This window comes from Narcine bancroftii, chromosome 5 (genome assembly GCF_036971445.1).
Source record: "Narcine bancroftii isolate sNarBan1 chromosome 5, sNarBan1.hap1, whole genome shotgun sequence".
Taxonomy (NCBI): domain Eukaryota; kingdom Metazoa; phylum Chordata; class Chondrichthyes; order Torpediniformes; family Narcinidae; genus Narcine; species Narcine bancroftii.
The window spans coordinates 41650564-41669733 of NC_091473.1; the positions used below are offsets into that span (position 1 = coordinate 41650564).

The following is a 19170-nucleotide window of genomic DNA, read 5'->3' on the forward strand; positions in this document are numbered from 1 at the left end:
ACAGATTGTTAAATTATTTTGTCCTACCTTGAAATGTCTGAAGGTACTTCGGCGATATTCATACCATTTTGCAAAGACTGAGATAGTTCTGAAAAACAGTAGGAGACTCTTCCTTTCTTCAGTTCTACAAAAAAAAGTTGGTTAAAAATACTAAAAATCTAAATAGAGTTTCAACTTGCATTTTAACATAACGCTATGATAAAATACACTAATAATAAACAAGTTATTGCCAATAAAAATCAGAAAGTATTGCAGATGCCAGTTAGAGTGCAGGAGGCCACAGACAACCATCAAATTGGATATAGCTTGATGAATTCAAGTTGCAGGGAATTGAAAGTTCAGTGTTCGTCCAGCTACTCCTATAAATGATCACCCAATCCGCATTTGGGTTCTCTGATGTAGAGGAGGCTACATTTAGCAATAATTGCATAATAGATTGGAAAGGGCAAGTGAATTGATGTCTTACCCAAAAAAAACCATTGGGATCCCTTGGTGAGGAAGGAAGAGATGAAAAGCCAGGTGCTGTACCTCTTGGAGTTGCATGAGAAAATACAACGACCCATAGATGGAGATGGATGAGCAATTCAGGGAGCCATTAAGAGATTGATCCTTTCAAAATGCTGAGAGGGAAGGGCAGGGACATATGTGGCAAAACCTTGTTAGAGCTGGTAAATATTGGGAAAAATGATGCACAGGGTGGGTGAAAGGTAAGGATGTGTGGAATGCTGTAATTGGCCTGTCCAGGACAAGAAGGGGTGAGAACAGTGAAAGGCTCCATGGTATGGTACCACTATGGTAGAGGGTAAGCTTTGATTAAGGAAGAAGGAAGACACTCTAAGCCATCTGTGTGAAATGTCTCACTATTAACACAAATGTAATCGAAATACTGTAGTGGAAATGAGAGAATGCAGGATGGAGGAAGCATAATCACTGGTATCTGTGAGCTTATTGTGAATGTTGGTGGCTAGGCCATTCTCTGAGAATCAGTTGGAAAGATCCAGAAAAGGAAAGAAGGAATCACAATGACAGGTTTCCAAATCAACAATACAGAATTTTGAATCACAGTCCATTAAAGGAAATATCATGAAACTTACAAGTCTCCATTAAAAGTATACTGTTAGCTTTTTATCTATCCTCCAGTGTCTCTATCAGTTCCAACAAATTATTAAACAATGACAATAGTGCCTCTGCTTTCTCTTCGGATTCTTGTCAAATGTGTGAAATAATCAGAAGTTTTCAGATTTAATGAGAGGAGAAAATATTTCCTATCTTTGTGTCAAAGATGGTTTTATTATTTTTATTATTTAATACACAAAAGTGCTGGAGAAATTCAGCCAAGGCACACATAAGAAGCAAAGGGATAGAACCAATGTTTCGCCCCCAAACCTTCATCAAGGTAGCGCTCAGGCCAAAATGGTGGTTCTATCCCTTTGCTTCCTATAGATGCTGCATGACCTGCTGACTTTCTCAAGTATTTTTATGTATTGCACTACAATCACAGCATCTGAAGACTTTCCTTATTATTTCTGATCTCTTTTGTCCAATATTTATGCAATAATCTTCCTGGATAACACTAATATTTTTGTCCTTTGCTATTAGTGATGTTATGCTCATAATACCTTTGTGCCTGGTATGTCACACCTAACCAATTGGATTTTTCTTTCCAGACAGTCAAAAACGCTTCAATAGGTTTGCAAAAGCCATTTGTTTCCACTTGTTTCTCAAGAAGCCTCTGATTTGTTTACAGTGTGGGAATGAAACAATTAAAATCAGATTTTTAGAAGGCTAGATAAAAATGTAATCTAGATAAAAATGGATTACTCTTTGAAAACTGCATGATTTACAGCAGTTCTTGGAACTGATATTTGGATGTTGCTCACTACTATAAACTGGGACATTAATTTTCACTGCATTACTATTTCTTAAATTTAAAAACTACCAAAGGATTTCTGTATTATATTTATAAACACTGCATTTTTAATGCTTTTTAAGCATACACTTAAAGGACATAGTACTTTAAAAGGTGTTAAATTTAGACATATTACATTAACATGACTTAATACTGAAACAAATCATTTAAAGATTCTTTGGAGATTGGTTCTCCCCAAATTTTCAACTGCAATCTTTTGTGGTAACCCTTCAGGTTACTTCCAACATGTTCGCACAAAATGCCATCTGGACAGCTGCAATTCAGTACTTTAATGGACAGATTAGAGCAGGCCAGTGTATGGAATGTCCAGAAGTTAGAACATGAACACAGAACAGTGTAGCAAGGGCCCTTTGGCTCAGTGTTTGCACTGAACATAATGCATAAATTAAACAAACTCTGTTGCCTGCACATGATACAAATCCCTTCATATACTATATTTTCTGGTGTCCATCCAGAAATCTCTAAGCATTACTGTTGAATCTGTTCCCACCACCACTCCTGGCAGCCTATTCCAGCCTAGTACTGTTGCATATATGAAAAGAAACTTGCCCCACACATCCCCCTGCACCCACAACCCTTCATAATTTTATAAACTTCTCTCAGGTCTCTCCTCAGCATCTGACACTGCTGAGAAAACAATACAGGTTTGTCCTACCTCTCCTCATAACTCAAACCTCTAGTCCATGGTATCAACCTGGTAAAACTCTTCATGTACTATTTCCAAAGCCGCCACATCCTTCTTGAAATACGCGTAAAGTTTCATGAGCTGCAACAATCTCCTTTCTTTATATTCAATGTCCTGCCTTATGATGGGACACATATCGTATATCTTCTTTACCATGCTAATTTCCAGAACCTATAGACCTGAATCCCCAGATCCCACTTCACATCAATTCCTTCAAGAGTCCTGCCATTAACCTTATGTATTCTCTTTATATTTGACTTCTCAATGTGCAGCACCTCACAATTGTCTGGATTAAACTCCATCTGCCATTTCTCTGCCTTATGTGAAACTGATCTACCGTATGTTTCAGCATATAAGTCGAGTCATGAAACCTCTAAAAATCTCAAAAAATTGGGGTCAACTTACATGCCAGGTATATTTTTGAGACCTTAAATTCAGTTCCAAATCCAATTAGTGATGATCCGGCGTATAAGTTGACCCTTGAAAAACTGATTCGGTGTACAAGTCAACTCTTGATAAACCAAAAAAAAACCCTGACTGCGACAGATTTTCATTGACATTTTTATTGAAAACAACAACACAATTAGCACCCTTCAAAACTGCTCTCACTATCATCGTCTGAGACAAAGATGGTGGCAAGCACATCCATACTCTCACTGTTTAAACAGTCATCATATGGGTCTAAGTCTGTATCTGATGAGGCAGTTTCAGCTTTGTCGTCAGTGTCCCACAGTAAATCATCTTCCATGCCATCAATTGCATAAGAGATACCGCATTTTAAAAATTATTTTGTCACAGCTTCTACTTTAACTTTGTCCCATGCCTTGAGCATGAAGTTACACAGCGCATTAAGCGATACAGCACACATTGCCCCACCTTTTGAAAATGACTTTTCTGCACTCGACATCCATGTATTCCATTCCTTGTGCACATGGTCTTTGAATGGGTTGTTCAAACAGACATCAAGAGGTCAAACCATCGGGGATAACCACCATGTAAGTATTATGTAGTGCTAATCTACTTTTAGTGTTCTCAGTTAAATGGTTACAAAACATAGCCCAGACTAACAAACTCTGTTCTATGTGTAAGCCGCCTGACTGGTAATTCCACATCTTACACCATTTTCATCCATCCATCCTTTTTCATGAAAATGTACAAAAATACCTGCAGAGAATTTCATTTTCAGTTTAATTTTGCATTTGAAGATTATCATGGGTCTTAACTTTGTCCCGTTGGCCATGCATGATAACACCATGGTAAACCTAGTCCTTTTGTGGCTTGTACTCAACACCTTTCCATTCCACTGTGTTATTGCCTATCACATTGAAATTCATGTGGGTTTCGTCCATGTTTCCAATATTTCCCAATGCAAACTGGTGTTTCTGCCGGATCCATATAATAAACTGATGAAAACTTACAACTTTACAATCAAGATCTTTTGTTAGTGACTGTGCAATTTTTTGTTTTTTGGCGCAATACCAGATTTTTCCTGTTCACGAAATGATTATTTTCTTGTCTGTCAATTCTCTTCTTTTAGTTGTATTTTCCTTTATTGCTAATTCTTTTTCTGTATTTGTTATTTGCCTTTCCAACTGTTCTATTTCTCGATTGTAGTCCTTCTTCATCTTAGTTATATAACTTATAGTCTGTCCTCTGAAGAATGCTTTCATTGCGTCCCATAATATAAATTTATTGTTCACTGATTCCGTATTTATTTCAAAGTACATTTTAATTTGTCGCTCAATGAATTCTCTAAAATCCTGTCTTTTAAGTAGCATGGAGTTTAATCTCCATCTATACATTCTTGGTGGGATGTCCTCTAGCTCTATTGCCAGATAACAATCTATTCTGTTTTCTTAACTCTTCCTTGAATGTGGGCTGATAACAGGAATAGGTCTACCCTTGAGTATGTTTTATGTCTACCCGAATAATATGAATATTACTTTTCCTTTGGGTGCTGTTTCCTCCATATATCCAAAAGTTGCATTCCCTGCATCGATTTAATTATAAATTTGGTTACTTTGTTCTTTCTGTTAATCTTTTTTCCAGTTTTATCCATGTTTGAGTCCAAATTAAGGTTAAAATCCCCTCCTATTAGTATATTCCCTTGTGTATCTGCGATCTTCAAAAAGATATCTTGCATAAATTTTTGATCTTCTTCATTAGGTGCGTATACATTGAGTAAATTCCAAAATTCTGAATATATCTGACATTTTATCATTACATATCTCCCTGCTGGATCTATTATTTCCTCTTCTATTTTGATTGGTACATTTTTATTGATTAATATAGCTACTCCTCTGGCTTTTGAATTATATGATGCTGCTGTTACATGTCCTATCCAATCTCTCTGTAATTTCTTGTGTTCCACTTCAGTTAGATGTGTTTCTTGCACGAATACTATATCAATTTTTTCTTTCTTCAGTAAATTTAACAGTTTCTTCCTTTTGATTTGGTTATGTATTCCATTAATATTTAAAGTCATATAGTTCAACATGGCCATTTCATACTTTGTTTATCTTTCCTTTCCGTTTCCTCATCACCACCTTTCCTTCTTATCCATTTCTGTTTTTTTTTTGAACACATTGTAAGACAACATTTCTAAAACATAAAATATTTCCACTATTCCCATATCTAAAATTCCTTTAACCCCAATAGTCCCTCCCTTTGTCCCTTGTCGGGCAACCACAGCTCCCCTCTCCATTTGGATTTGCGAATCCGCTCACAAGCATCAACTGATTTCGCAGTGACTGTTATTCTTCCCCACCCAGCCCCCCAGAAAAGATTTTAATCTTCATATATAACAAAGCTCACTCTCTTAATTCCCTCCTTACTTCCTTTCTTCCCCTTCTTAATTCTTACTTATACTTTATTCTTCTTTTTTATATATAGTTTGTTGTCATTTTTGTTTTTTTTAACATCTCTTTATCTCTCTGTCTGTTTTGTAAGTGTTCTGCAAATTTTCGTGTTTTTTCCGGATCCGAGAAAAGTTTGCTTTGCTGCCCCGGGATAACTATTTTAAGCACCGCTGGATATTTTAACATAAATTTATAACCTTTTTTCCATAGGGTCGTTTTTGCTGTGTTAAACTCCTTCCTCTTCTTCAGTTGTTCAAAACTTATGTCTGGATAGAAATATTTTTTTTACCTTTGTATTCCAGTGGTTTTTTTGTCTTCTCTTATTTTTTTCATTGCCTTCTTCAATATATTTTCTCTTGTCGATATCTTAAGAATTTTACAAGAATGGATCTTGGTTTTTGTTGTGATTTAGGGGCTAATGTTCTGTGTGCCCTTTCTATTTCCATTTCTTCCTGTAATTCTGGCCTTCCTAGGACCCTGGGGATCCATTCTTTTATAAATTCTTTCATATTTTTGCCTTCTTCATCTTCCTTAAGGCCCACTATCTTTATATTATTTCTTCTATTATAGTTTTCCATTATATCTATCTTCTGAGCTAACAGCTCCTGTGTTTCTTTAACTTTTTTATCAGATTCTTCTAATTTCTTTTTTAAGTCATCTACCTCCATTTCTATGGCTGTTTCTCGTTCTTCCACCTTGTCAACTCTTTTTCCTATTTCTGTCAAGACCATCTCTAATCTATTCACTTTTTCTTCTGTACCTTTTATTCTTCTTTTTATTTCACTGAATTCTTGTGTCAGCCATTCTTTTAATGTTTCCAAATATTCTTTAAACATTTTTTTTATCCATGTATTGTCCCTTCCCTTCATCTTCCATTTCTCTGTGTTCTCCCTCCTCTTCCTCTGAGTCCACTCCAGGATCTGTGTCCGTTACCTCTGTCTCTTCTGATTTTCTTGTTGGGTTGTTTATTTTATTTTGTTGGGTATTTTTGTTTTTATTATTTTTATTAAAGGTGTCTTGGTGTTGGTCTTCTTCCTCTGGGTTGGTTATCTAATATGCTATTTTTATTCTCTTCCTTCTTGTTCCCGTTATTTTCTATGTTTTCCTGTTGAGAGTTTTGCTGTCGTGTTATACTTGTCTGTTTCAGCTGTGGAAATTTACTCCTCAGCTGGTCCCCTCCCGTCGGTGTTGTTTTTGTCTTGTGCATCGCGCATGCGCGAGGATTCACACATGCACGGTTGCGCACTTTTGTTTGGCTCCGTGAGTCATTTTTGTAGTTCTCAGTTCGGGGTTTCCACTGACCTCAAGGAGCGGGCTTCTCTCTCCACGGCGGGCCTCCTCATACAGGTAAGGCCTTCACCTTTCTCTTCCGACGGCTTTCCTTCTTTTCTTCCCGTTGTTTTTGGTTTTTCTTTCTTTGCTGCCATTTTCTCCACACTTTTATTTTTAATTTGTTATGGTTTCTAAGTTTGTAGCTTTGCTTTTTCTTTACTTTTTAAAAAACTTTTCTGGAGAGGGCTGGTATTTTCTTACCGGTCACTACTCCATCACGTGACTTCCCCGCTACCCATGTTCTTCATCCACAGAATTCCTCTTTAGTCTGCTGCCATGGTCACCATCCTGTAGGTTCATCTTCTGTGTTTCTCTTTCTCAAATGGGAGATGGTCTCCCCATTTTCTGATGTCCTGCACCAGTCCTCTGCTTCCTTAGAGTCTGCAACCCCTTGAGGCTGCTGCCAAACACACACGCCGCCATCTTGGGTCCAGAACCCCCGGTTGCACAATTTTAAAATAAAGTACTGTCATTTCCTTTAATAGGTTGTTTAATGCCCGCAAGGAACCGTCAGTAGTTTGACTAAGCAGTAAAACCTTGCGGAAGAGTGCCTCTCCCCACCTGCTCTCCTTGGGTCCACACTAGCAACAGTGCTGCCGTTGTAGCAGTTCTGGATGTGTTGCCACTTTTCTATATTTATATATTATTTATTAAGATAATGTCTTCCCATGTTACAACAGTTGTAAGTTTAAAAAAATAGAAACAATTAATTGTGCCAAGCTAGTTAAATATATAAAACGAGAAAAATACAGTACACAATCCTTTATCCATACATCTAAAATCTGGAAAGCTCCAAAATCCAGAAGGTTGGGAGAGAGACGGCAGCGCGAGTCGGGTGGGTGAGGGAGAGAGACCGGCAGCGTGAGTCGGGCGGGCGGGGGGGAGACTGGCAGCGCGAGTCAGGCGGGTGAGGGGGGGGAGACCGGCAGCACGAGTCGGGCGGGCGAGAGTGGGGGAAAAGGCAGCGCGAGTCGGCGGGTGAGGGGGGGGCAGATAGTGCGACTGGAAGGGGGTGGGGTGGATACGGCAGCACAATTTGGGTGGGTTTAAATCTAGCTTTCTGAAATCCGTAAAAATCCGAAATTTGAAACACACTGACCCCCAAGGGTTCCAGATAAAGGATTGTGATTTATTTCTTCACATATGTCCCAGAAGTGAAAAGTTACATTCATGAAAATTACAGTTCTTCACATAAAGCATCAGATTGAGGAAGTAGAAGAAACAATTTTGTTAACTCTACTTAACTACATTTTATTTCCCAGAAAATATACCTATACAGATCCTGATAATCAAGAATACTTTGTTATCAGATCTGACCTTTCTCGAAGAAACACATTTAACAGAGCGGGAACACTAAAAACTAAAAAAGGGATGGGTGGGCCAGGTAATAGCCTCCTTGTTCAGCTAAATGCAAGGGCAGGGGGGGGGGGGGCGTGGTGGCAATTCTGATAAGGAAGAATGCTCCAGTGAGAGTGCAGAATGTGATCACAGGCAGAACAAGAAGATTTGTAATGGTGCATTCAGAATCCTGGACCTTAGTAAACGTATATGCCCCCAACTTTGATGTGAAAGATTCATATTGGACATTTTCTTGGGATTGGCAAAGGGAAAGGAAAACATTCTGGTTGGGGAAGATTTTAATTTTTGTTTGGATCCTGTCTTAGATAAGTCAACAAAGAAAATAACCAAAACAAAGGCAATGAGGGCTACCATTGACAGTATGAGGGAGATGAACTTGATAGACATAGGAACATAGGAAGTAGGAACAGGAGTAGGCCAGAAATGGCCCATCGAGCCTGCTCCGCCATTCAATACGATCATGGCTGATCTAATTTATGTCCTAACTCCACCTACCTGCCTTCTCCTCATATCCCCTAATTCCTCTATCATGTAAAAATTTATCTAACCGAATTTAAAATATGTTTAATGAGGCAGCCTCAACCACTTTCCTGGTTAGAGAATTCCAAACATTCACTACTCTCTGGGAAAAATTATTTTTCCTCATCTCTGTCCTAAATCTACTCCCCTGAATCTTGAGACTCTGTCCTCTCGTTTTAGTTTCCCCGGCCTGCTCAAAAAACCTTCCTACATCTATCCTATCCATACCCTTCATAATCCTATATGTTTCTATAAGATCTCCTCTCATTCTTCTGAACTCGAGCGAATACAATCCTAGATTATTTAATCTTTCATCATAAGTCAACCCCTTCATCCCAGGGATCATCCTAGTAAACCTCCTCTGGACCATCTCCAAAGCCAGAATATCCTTCCTTAAATATGGAGACCAGAACTGGACACAGTACTCCAGGTGCGTTCTCACTAGTACCTTATACAGTTGCAACATCACCTCCCTACTCCTGAATTCAATTCCTCTAGCGATGAAGGTCAACATTCCATTTGCCTTCTTAATAACCTGCTGCACCTGCAACCTAACGTTTTGCGATTCATGCACAAGCACTCCCAAGTCCCTCTGCACAACAGCATGCTGTAGTTTTTCACCCTTTAAATAATATTCAGCTCTTTTATTTTTCTTGCCCAAGTGGATAACCTCACACTTACTAACATTGTACTCCATCTGCCAGACCTTTGCCCACTCATCCAGCTTAATTATATCCCTCTGCAGACTCTCCACATCCTCATTACAATTTGCTCTTCCACTCAATTTGGTGTCATCTGCAAACTTGGCTACACCACATTTTGTCCCCTCCTCCAAGTCATCAATGTAAATGATGAACAGTTGTGGGCCTAACACTGACCCCTGCGGCACCCCACTTACCACTCTCTGCCAACCTGAAAATCTCCCATTTATCCCGACTCTCTGCCTCCTGTCAGACAACCAATTTTCAATCCAGGCCAATATACTTCCCCAGGCTCCACTTTCCTGTAACTTACTGATAAGTCTCTTGTGCGGCACCTTACCAAACGCTTTCTGAAAATCCAAATATACAACATCTACCTGTTCCCCTCTATCCACCGCACCCATTATATCCTCAAAGAATCCTAACAAGTTTGTCAAACAAGATCTTCCCTTTCTAAAACCATGCTGCGTCTGCCTGATTGAACCCTTACGTTCCAAATGTTTCACTATTTCATCTTTAATGACAGCTTCAAGCATTTTTCCAACTACAGACGTCAAGCTAATTGGCCGATAATTTCCAGTCTTCTGCCTACATCCCTTCTTAAAAAGTGGCGTAACATTTGCTGTCTTCTTGTCTGCCGGGACCTGCCCAGAATCCAAGGAATTTTGGTATATGACCACCAATGCATCAACTATAACTTCTGCCATTTCCTTCAGAACCCTTGGATGCATATCATCAGGACCAGGTGATTTGTCTGGCTTTAGTCCCATTAGTTTCTCCATCACTACTTCCTCTGTAACAACTATTTTATCAAGGCCCTCCCCAACATTCGCATCCTTAACTCCGTACTTGGGCATGCTGGACGTGTCTTTAACCGTGAAGACTGACACAAAATATTTGTTTAATGCCTCGGCCATTTCCTCATTTTTTGCTACCAGTTTTCCTTTCTCATCCTCCAACGGTCCTATGTTAACTCTGGCCACCCTCTTCCGTTTTATATATTTATAAATTTTTTTGCTTTCTGTTTTTATATTTTGTGCCAATTTACTTTCATAATCCTTTTTCCCATTTCTTATTACCCGCTTTGTAACCCCTTGTTGTCTCTTAAGGTTTTCCCAATCTTCCAGTTTCCCACTGCTCTTTGCAGCTTTGTACACCTGCGCCTTCAATTTTATACTCTCCTTTATTTCCTTTGTTAACCACGGTTGATTTTTCCCTCTCTTGCTGCCCTTTTTCCTGACCGGAATATATTTTTGTTGAGCATTACAAAATATTTCTTTGAAAATCTTCCACTGTTCCTCAACTGTTTCATCAATTAGCCTGTGCTCCCAGTCCAATCTGCCCAATTCCTCCCTCATCCTATGGTAGTCACCCCTTTTTAAGCATGATATATTAGTTTTAGATCTAACCATTTCCCCTTCCATGTGAATGAGAAATTCAATCATACTATGATCGCTATTTCCCAGATGGTCTTTGACTATTATATCATTTACTCTACCTATCTCATTGCACAACCCTAGATCCAGGAGAGCATTTTCTCTTGTGGGTTCCTTAACATGCTGCTCAAGAAAGCTATCGCAGATGCATTCTATGAAGTCCTCTTCCAGACTCCCACGACCAACTTGATTTTCCCAATCTATGTGAAAGTTAAAGTTCCCCATGACTACTGCCATATCATTATTACATGCCTCACTTATCTCTCTATTTAGTTCCTGTGCCACTAAACTATTGTTATTTGGTGGGCGATAGATAACACCCACCAATAATTTTTTTCCCTTTGTTATTCTTTATCTCTACCCAAATGGACTCAACATTATGCTCTTTAGATCTTATATCATTACTGCCTGGAGCTCATCTTTGATTAAGAGTGCAACTCCACCTCCCTTACCATCCTGTCTATCTCTTTGCACCACCTGATACCCTTGAAAGTTTAATTCCCATTTAGGGTCACCTTGTAGCCATGTTTCCGTGATGGCTACCAAATCATAGGCATGGGTACCGATTTGCGCCTCAAGTTCACTAACCTTATTTCTAATATTACGGGCATTCAGATAAAGTGCCCTTATGCTCTTTGTCCTTTTAATATCTAGTGACTTCTGTAACTTTTTCTTTTGATTTTTCTGCCCACTATTTTTCTTTGTAATTTTCTTAAGACTATCATTGACCCGAAAATTCACTGCACCATCTGATTTTTTATTTTCTCCTCCCAACATTACTTTTCCTATTTTACTTTTCCTGGCCATTACTTTATCTTCCCTACCCTTTTTCCTATCACTCTGGTTCCCATACCCCTGCCAAATTAGTTTAAACCTTGCCCCACTGCTGTACCAAACATACTTGCCAAAATGTTGACACCTTTTGGATTTAGGTGCAACCCGTCCCTCTTGTAAAGATCATGCCTTCCCCAAAAGAGATCCCAATGATCCAAGAAGCCAAATCCTTGCCTTGTACACCAGCACCTCAGCCAAATGTTCATTTTCCTTATCCTTACATTCTTTTCATCACTTGCATTTGGAACAGGTAGTAATCCCGAGATCACCACCCTAGCGTTCCTGTCTTTCAGCTTTCGTCCCAGCTCACTGTAATCCCTTTTCATTACCTCCTCCCTTTTCTTGTCAATGTCGTTTGTACCCACATGTACCAAGACATCAGGCTGCTCTCTCTCTCCTCTCAGAATATTTTGGACCCGATTTGTGATATCTCGTACCCTTGCACCAGGGAGGCAGCACACCATGCGGGTATACTTATCTGGCTCACAGAACCTCCTGTCCGTACCCCTGACAATGGAGTCCCCAATAACTACTGTATTTCTCCTTTTCCTTTTCTTTTGCACCACTCTGCCAGGCTCATTGCCATTGACCTGGTGCCCGTGGCCATCTTCTGTCCAGTCATCTCCCTCAACAGAATCCAACACAACATAACTGTTGCTGAGTGGGATAGTCACTGGTGTGCTCTCAGTTTTTCTCACTTTTTTTCTTTCCTCCCCTGACGGTTTTCCATTTACCTGACACAGGTTCTGGAGTATTTATCGCCCTGAAAGCTGAGTCGATTAACTCCTCACTCTCCCTTACAAGCCGCAGGTCATCAATCTGCAACTCCATATCCCTAATTCGCTCCCTTAGTAACTGCATCTCGGTACACCTAGTGCAGATGTGGCCATTTGGGAGGGTGGAGGTCACCCATTGTTCCCACATCTGACACCCAGTACAGAGCACTAACACTACTGGCATGACTCTGAATACGAAGGCAAATAACTCAGCTTACCTTTTCTCCTTGCCTGCTTTCGCCGAAGCCTGATAAGCCAAAGCCAGGAAGTCTCACTCCTTCACTGCTCCACTCACTCACTGAGCCACTCCTCGCTGGCCGCTCCCTCCCCTTTCACTTCTTTTATTGGCCCCTTGACCAATTAACCCTGTCACTTTCAGCAAGCTCCTCCTCCTCTGATTCACAGCCCAACTCTCTCCAAGTTCCTCCTCCGACTCCCAGCCGAACCAAGTAGGCCCAAGCCCCGGTAAGCCCCCGACATTAATAGCTTACCTTCTCCTCACTTTCAGCAAGCTCCTCCTCCCCTGATTCACAGCCCGACTCTCTCCAAGCTCTTCCTCCGACTCCCAGCCGAACCAACTAGGCCAAGGCGTGTGAAGGCCAAAGCATCCAAGGAAGAGGGATTATTTCTTCTACTCAAAACAACATGACTCCTACTCTAGAATAGATTTTTTCCGGGCTTCAGCCCATGTTGAGGGTAGGATCATGGGGGCTGAGTATACAGTTAGATTTCTCTCAGATCATTCACCCATGATATTAACAATAGGAATGCCAGATAAGCAGGATGCAGCATACAGATGGTGTCTTAATATGTTGCTATTAAAGAATCTAAAGTTTTGTAGTTTCACAAGAGGCCAACTGTACCTATACTCCAGATAAATTCATTATATGGGACACCCTCAAAGCATATTTGAGAGGCCAAATAACTGGATAGACCAAAACAGTAAAAGAAAATGAGGGAGGTAGATGAATTAAAACAGGAAATTAAAACAGGAAATAACTCGTCTAGAAAAGGATTTCCAAAAATCAGGATCAGAGAACCATTACAGGGCTCTAAAATACTGAAATACAATACACTCCCAACGTATAGTATGGAAAAGGTCATAATGTGGTTAAAACAAAAATACTGTGAATTGGGAGAGAGAGCCCACAAAGTCCTTTCTTGGACAAAACAGCCCTCAAGGATGATCAATGTGGTACAAACTGGGAATGGCAAGATCATCCAAAAGAGATTAATGAGACCTTCAGGGAATTCTATGAGGGTTTATATAAATCATAATTAACAGGGAGGTCCGATAAACCAGTGAGTTCCTGTCTAAATTAGAATTAACAAATTTAGACCAAGAAGAACAGGAAGTCCTAGATCTTCCCTTTACGGAAAAAGAGGTAGGGAAAGCATTGAATTCACTGAAGACTAACAAGTCTCCAAGGGAGGATGGGTATCAACCTGAGTTTTATAAGGAATTTAAGGATTTATTGATGCCTCTTTATATGGAGGTGGTAGACCAGGCAATCAAAACCCATACCCTCCTGAAATCTTTTTCGACAGCAATCACGACGACGATCCTTAAAAAAAGACAAAGATTTACGAATGCCATCTTCTCATAGACCAACTTCACTGTTATACACAGTCTATAAGATACTGCCAAAGCCCTGGCAAATAGATTCGCGAAACATTTACCGAAACTAATAAATAAAAACAAGCAGTCTTTGTGCAAAAAAGGCAGGCAGCGAATAACATTGGCAGACAGTTGAGTATAATGCATCTGGCGCAAACCAGAAATGAAAGAGATTTAGCTGTGTCCCTGGATGCGGAAAAGGCATTTGACAGATTGGAGTGGAATTTCTATTCAAAGTGCTGGAAAAGTTGGGGTTAGGGCCAACTTTTATAAATAGGATAAGGGCTCTGTACCATGCGCCCAAGGCCAAAGTTATGACCAACAAACAAATTTCTCCAGCTTTTCCACTGACAAGATCAAGTAGACAGGGTGCCTGCTATCTCCAGCGCTGTTTGTACAAGCCATGGAGCTACTAACTGAAGCCATTCATCAGGATTCAGATATCAAGGTCAGGAAGAACATAAAATCAATTTATTTGCCGATGACGTACTGATATATCTGACAGATCCAGCGAACTCATTGTCCAAGCTGCACTCTACTCTGAAGGACTATGGGGAGATCTCCGGCTATAAGGTCAATTGGGACAAGAGTGAAATTATGCCACTTACTGAGGGGAATCACAGTCAATACCAAGAAAACAGTTATTTAAAGTGGCCACAAAACGGGATTAAATATCTAGGAGTCAGAATAGACGATAACTTGAATAATTTATATAATCTAAATTATACCCCCTTGCTTGGGAGAACTGAGGAGGACTTCAATAGATGAATGTCCCTGCCCCCTTGCGCAAGTCATATTCCAAGACCAGGCCTGTGGTCAACTGACAAGAAAGTGTGTAGGTGCTGGAGAACTGGAACGATACACAAAAGTGCTGGAGGATCTCAGCAGCTCATGCAACCTGAGCCCTCATCATTAATAAACGACCTGCTGAGTTTCTCCAGCATCTCTGTGCATTGACTAGGAAAAGCATATTTTCAGTTTTAACAAATGTTGGCAAACTCTTTTTTCCTCCCATCCCAGAAGGTGGGCTCAGGAGATCATCAGTCACAGCCAGTTAGGACTAACATGGCAGCTTGAGAAGGTCATTAAAGCCCATTATTTGTGGGATTGGGAACAGGAAGTAGACACTTAGTTGAGGAGAAGGGTGTTGAGTAGAAAACAACAGATGGAGAAGCATTGGAAGCAGAAAGCCAGGTGTGTACAAGGTTACAGGAGCAAGATATTGGTCGTCTAGCAATGCATTTGGACAAGAGAAATAACATGAATTAAAAAGTAAAATCCATCCAACACAAGGATGATAGGAATTAGTGGCTGATATCACATTGTGGGGTGGGATTAGACTATGGCTTTGGGGACCGCTTGGATCAGGGGCTAGCCCCAACAATATACTGCCTTTTTATTTCACAGAGCTGAGTTTGGAATTGTGCACACAAAGCAAACACCCGAGGAAACTGTGATATATGTTCCCTTCCTTTCAAATGGGGAATAAGTTCATTTTGTGATGCACAAGATTCAAGATTATTTTATTGTCATGTATAAAACAAAAAAAATGTGATATTACATGTGTTGTGAATGAGAAAACAGGTTTGGTAGGTCTCAAAGGCAAGGATTCTGAACACAGTTTAGGTAGGGAAGGATTTTTTTTACAGAAGTCAAGTGTGGGAAATGGTAACAGATACATCACATTCACACACACGCACACATGCAAACACACAAGTGCCATCTATAAATAAAAACCTTCCCTACCAAAACTATGTCCAGAGTACTTGCCTTTGAGATCTACCAAACTGGTTTCCTCACTCACAACAAGTGGCACTGTGAGCAGGGTCTCAGGGGACATGGCTGGACACAGGCATGGGAAATTTTCTGGTACAGGGATAAAAAAAGCCAGTGCAGGCACCAAGGATAGGATTCCTGGGTGGATAGGAGGTTTTTGAGTGTTTGGCCAGCATGCTGACAGACCACAGTAAACCAGTGGACTGATCCAAGCAGTTGGACCAACGTGGTGAGAAACTGGGGCACCATGTGGTCTCCCTCCTTAAGAAGTTGGGGTTCCCAAAAGCCAAACAGCCTGCTGTTTGCATCCCTCCTGAGATGCCAGGTCGAGATTACTAACCAGATCCAGCATTTATGAAACCAGAAAGACAGGGAGTTAGAAGAGTTCCAGCAGGGCTGCTGTACGCTGCCCAGATTCGAGTCAATGATCTTGAGGTCAGAGGGACTAAAGTTGCCAGCAGACTAATACAGCTGCAGCAGGCATGGGCAGCCAGGCCTGCAAAAAATCTAAGCCCTGGTCCAGCATGATAATAAGCTGGATGCATGGTTGGGGACGAGCATATATGGTCAAACGATGATGAAGAGAGGGTGCCTGAGGAGCCGAGATCCCAAAACCACTCTTTCCACTATACTCCAAACACCTGCATGCTCAACCTCACCACGGTTCCAGGTCCACTGTAGAGAGGAGGATGCAGATGACCATGTTGCAGGGGGGCATGCCTATGGTCACTCTGAGACCATAGAAACCTGGAATTTCTCCCCAAAGGAGCTGACTCAGTTGGCTGATCGCTACCACCAACGGCCGGATGAACACCTGGCTGCTTTGCTGCTTCGGTTGTGGGATGAGAGGGGCCCCAACTTGAGCCATTCTCATCAAGAGGCGAGCACCTTGAGGAGCCTCTCTGACCAACAAGCATCAACAACGCCCTTCAGGCACCACAGTCAGAGATCCAGGAAGGCACTACCCTGTGGGATTGGATAGTGACTGCAGTGAGGGTCTGAAGTGGGTTCTACACAGGCCCCCGCAATGGTGTATGGTCAGTGAGGACACCCGAGTTATTAGAGAGTGGGTGTTGATCAACAGCATCTACCAGGGAGCCTGTGACCGTAACTTTTTAGAAAATGCAGGTGATCGGTGCCCTAGCAGGATACCTGATCACCACCGCGCGCCCCGATTTAAAGTCATTCGTCCTGCCCCTCATGTCACCGCTAATGGGAAGACAGTGTGGGATGCCATCACCCTCCTGGAAGGGCTAGAATACATGCACCCACCCAGGACCGTAGGGTAGTGGTGAGGACTGGAAACACATTCCCTCCTTGCTTTACCCACTTGGATCTGCTGCACAAAGAGGTGGACTGTGCCAGTATAGATGGAATCCTGACCTCTGCCATATATGCCCTGTAGAAAGAGCTTTTTTGGGGGAAATCTGGTCAGAGGCAAACCTACAACCACCCTGGGATAAAGCCTAGGGCTGCCCCTGCCGACACTGACACTGTCTCTGCTCCTCCCTCAAGGCTGAGCTCAGAGACCTGCGGAGACAAGAACTGTCCTATCATTAATCCTCACCCATAGGGTGGAAGACTCCAACCCCCCGCCCCCTCCTATAAATGAAGGCCAAAGCCCCCGGCACATTTTCCCCATCTGCAGCTCCCACTGCACCCTGCCCCATCTGTAACACAGCGACCATGTTTGGTTAGGGGTGGGGGGGCTGGTGAGGCGTTTTCATTGAATTTGACTACATGCCTTCTCCAGCATTCAAAAGGCACTAATATATCTATAGATATATCTATATGCATTGACCCATTTGATTAGTTTTTTTAAAAACATGCATTTTTGTTTTTACTTATAACATATACATAGCATAATTGATTATCTCCTGATTGGTAAGTCGTGTGACCTTGGAGGGGTGGATTGTATTGGGAAGGGTTGTGGCTGTCACGTGACAGCTCTGTCCCCTACCTTGTCGGAAGACAAACCAGCTGAAAATCAAGGTTTGATTCCGCCCCACCCATTAGTGCACATCTTGCCGTTGTTCACTGTAAATTACCTGGACTGGACTCTCCAGCTGCTTGTACTAGGCCTTGGGCCATTGGCTGTTGTAATTGGATTAACCCTCCTGGCACCAAGCCATTTCTCTCCACTAATGACCTGGGCCGGACCCTCCAGTACTATAAAGGTGTTACGTGTTTTTTCCTCTCTCTGTTTGCTGGCTTGGGACCATCCTGCTTCACTCCAGGCCGAGAAATGTAGAATGGTGCTGGAGAAACTGTTGGTAAGATGTGCACTGTTTAAAAGGGTTGGGAGCATCTAATTAGTGTCCCTTGTAGCATAGAGCCTGCACTGAGTCAAGGGATGGTAGTGATTTTTCCTTGATCATTATATGCACCAGTTCATTGTGTGTGTGTGTGTGTGTGTATTTTATTCCCATGCTATTTTTTTCGACATTCGTGATTAATTGTCCATTATTACTTTCCCACAGCTGTGTGCGTGTGCATATGCAATTGTGTGCGTAACATCTGTTACCATTTCCCACACTTGCCTTCTGTAAATAAAATCCTTCCCTACCAAAACTGTGTGCCAGAGTCCTTGCCTTTGAGACCTACCGAACCTGTTTCCACACTCACAACAACATGAAATTTCTTTTCGTCTACTGTAAGGAAGACAAAGATTCGTTAGCAGCAAAAATTGCCCAGCGCACCTTACAGCCTAAGAAAGAGAAGCAAAAGAGTCCCCCTAGAGTCATTGAATGTTCATAGTTTCGACTCCAGTGATGCCACTGCCTCAGTAGCCACACAGCCTTCAGTCCAAACCCGAGCTCAAGATGCACACGTCTGACACGATCAGGAAGCCTCCAGCACCCTCTTGCATCATGGCTCAGATACCTGGTACCCCTTCAATCAATCTTTAGCCAATCTCAAGCAGTCTGCAGCCTGGTGTGAGTCCCTTGACCATAGTCGCCTGAAGGCTACCATTCCTCGCCTTGAATTCCCTGCCACCTATGTGAACTTCAGCCTCAGAGCCACTGACTGGTCTACCACCCAGATCACCATCCCGAGGGTCATCTCCTCTGCTTCTCCTTCTCTCACAGGGGGTCTTCTCCCTGTTTTCCTGTGGCCTGTGCCAGTCCTCTGCTTCCCCGGAATCCGTAACTCCTCTTGTCAGCTGCCGATCATAGACAGCGCCATCTTGGTCACAGGATTTTAAAATAAATAACCATTGGCTCCTTGAACCAGGCATTTAAAACTTGTATGGAGCTGACGGCAGTCAGTCTTGGCAGTTGGACCCCACAGGGGATCACTGAGACTTTGCTCCCTGCTCGCCACAGGTCCGCATCAGCAGCTCTGC

General features: G+C 41.7%; 1 protein-coding gene across 10 annotated transcripts in view; it reads right to left on the reverse strand.

Moving 5' to 3' along the window:
• cenpp (centromere protein P) overlaps positions 1 to 19170 on the reverse strand; it is a 343661-nt gene that overhangs the window by 228193 nt on the left and 96298 nt on the right. For 9 of the 10 annotated variants that reach the window (XM_069937255.1, XM_069937254.1, XM_069937253.1 and 6 more), the window contains 2 exons: positions 17873 to 18091; positions 28 to 124 (listed from right to left, as the gene is read on the reverse strand). In XM_069937255.1, the coding sequence (XP_069793356.1) occupies positions 28 to 124; positions 17873 to 18091 (316 nt within the window). The remainder of the gene's footprint in view (positions 1 to 27; positions 125 to 17872; positions 18092 to 19170) is intronic. The other variant, XM_069937259.1, reaches the window with a different exon arrangement.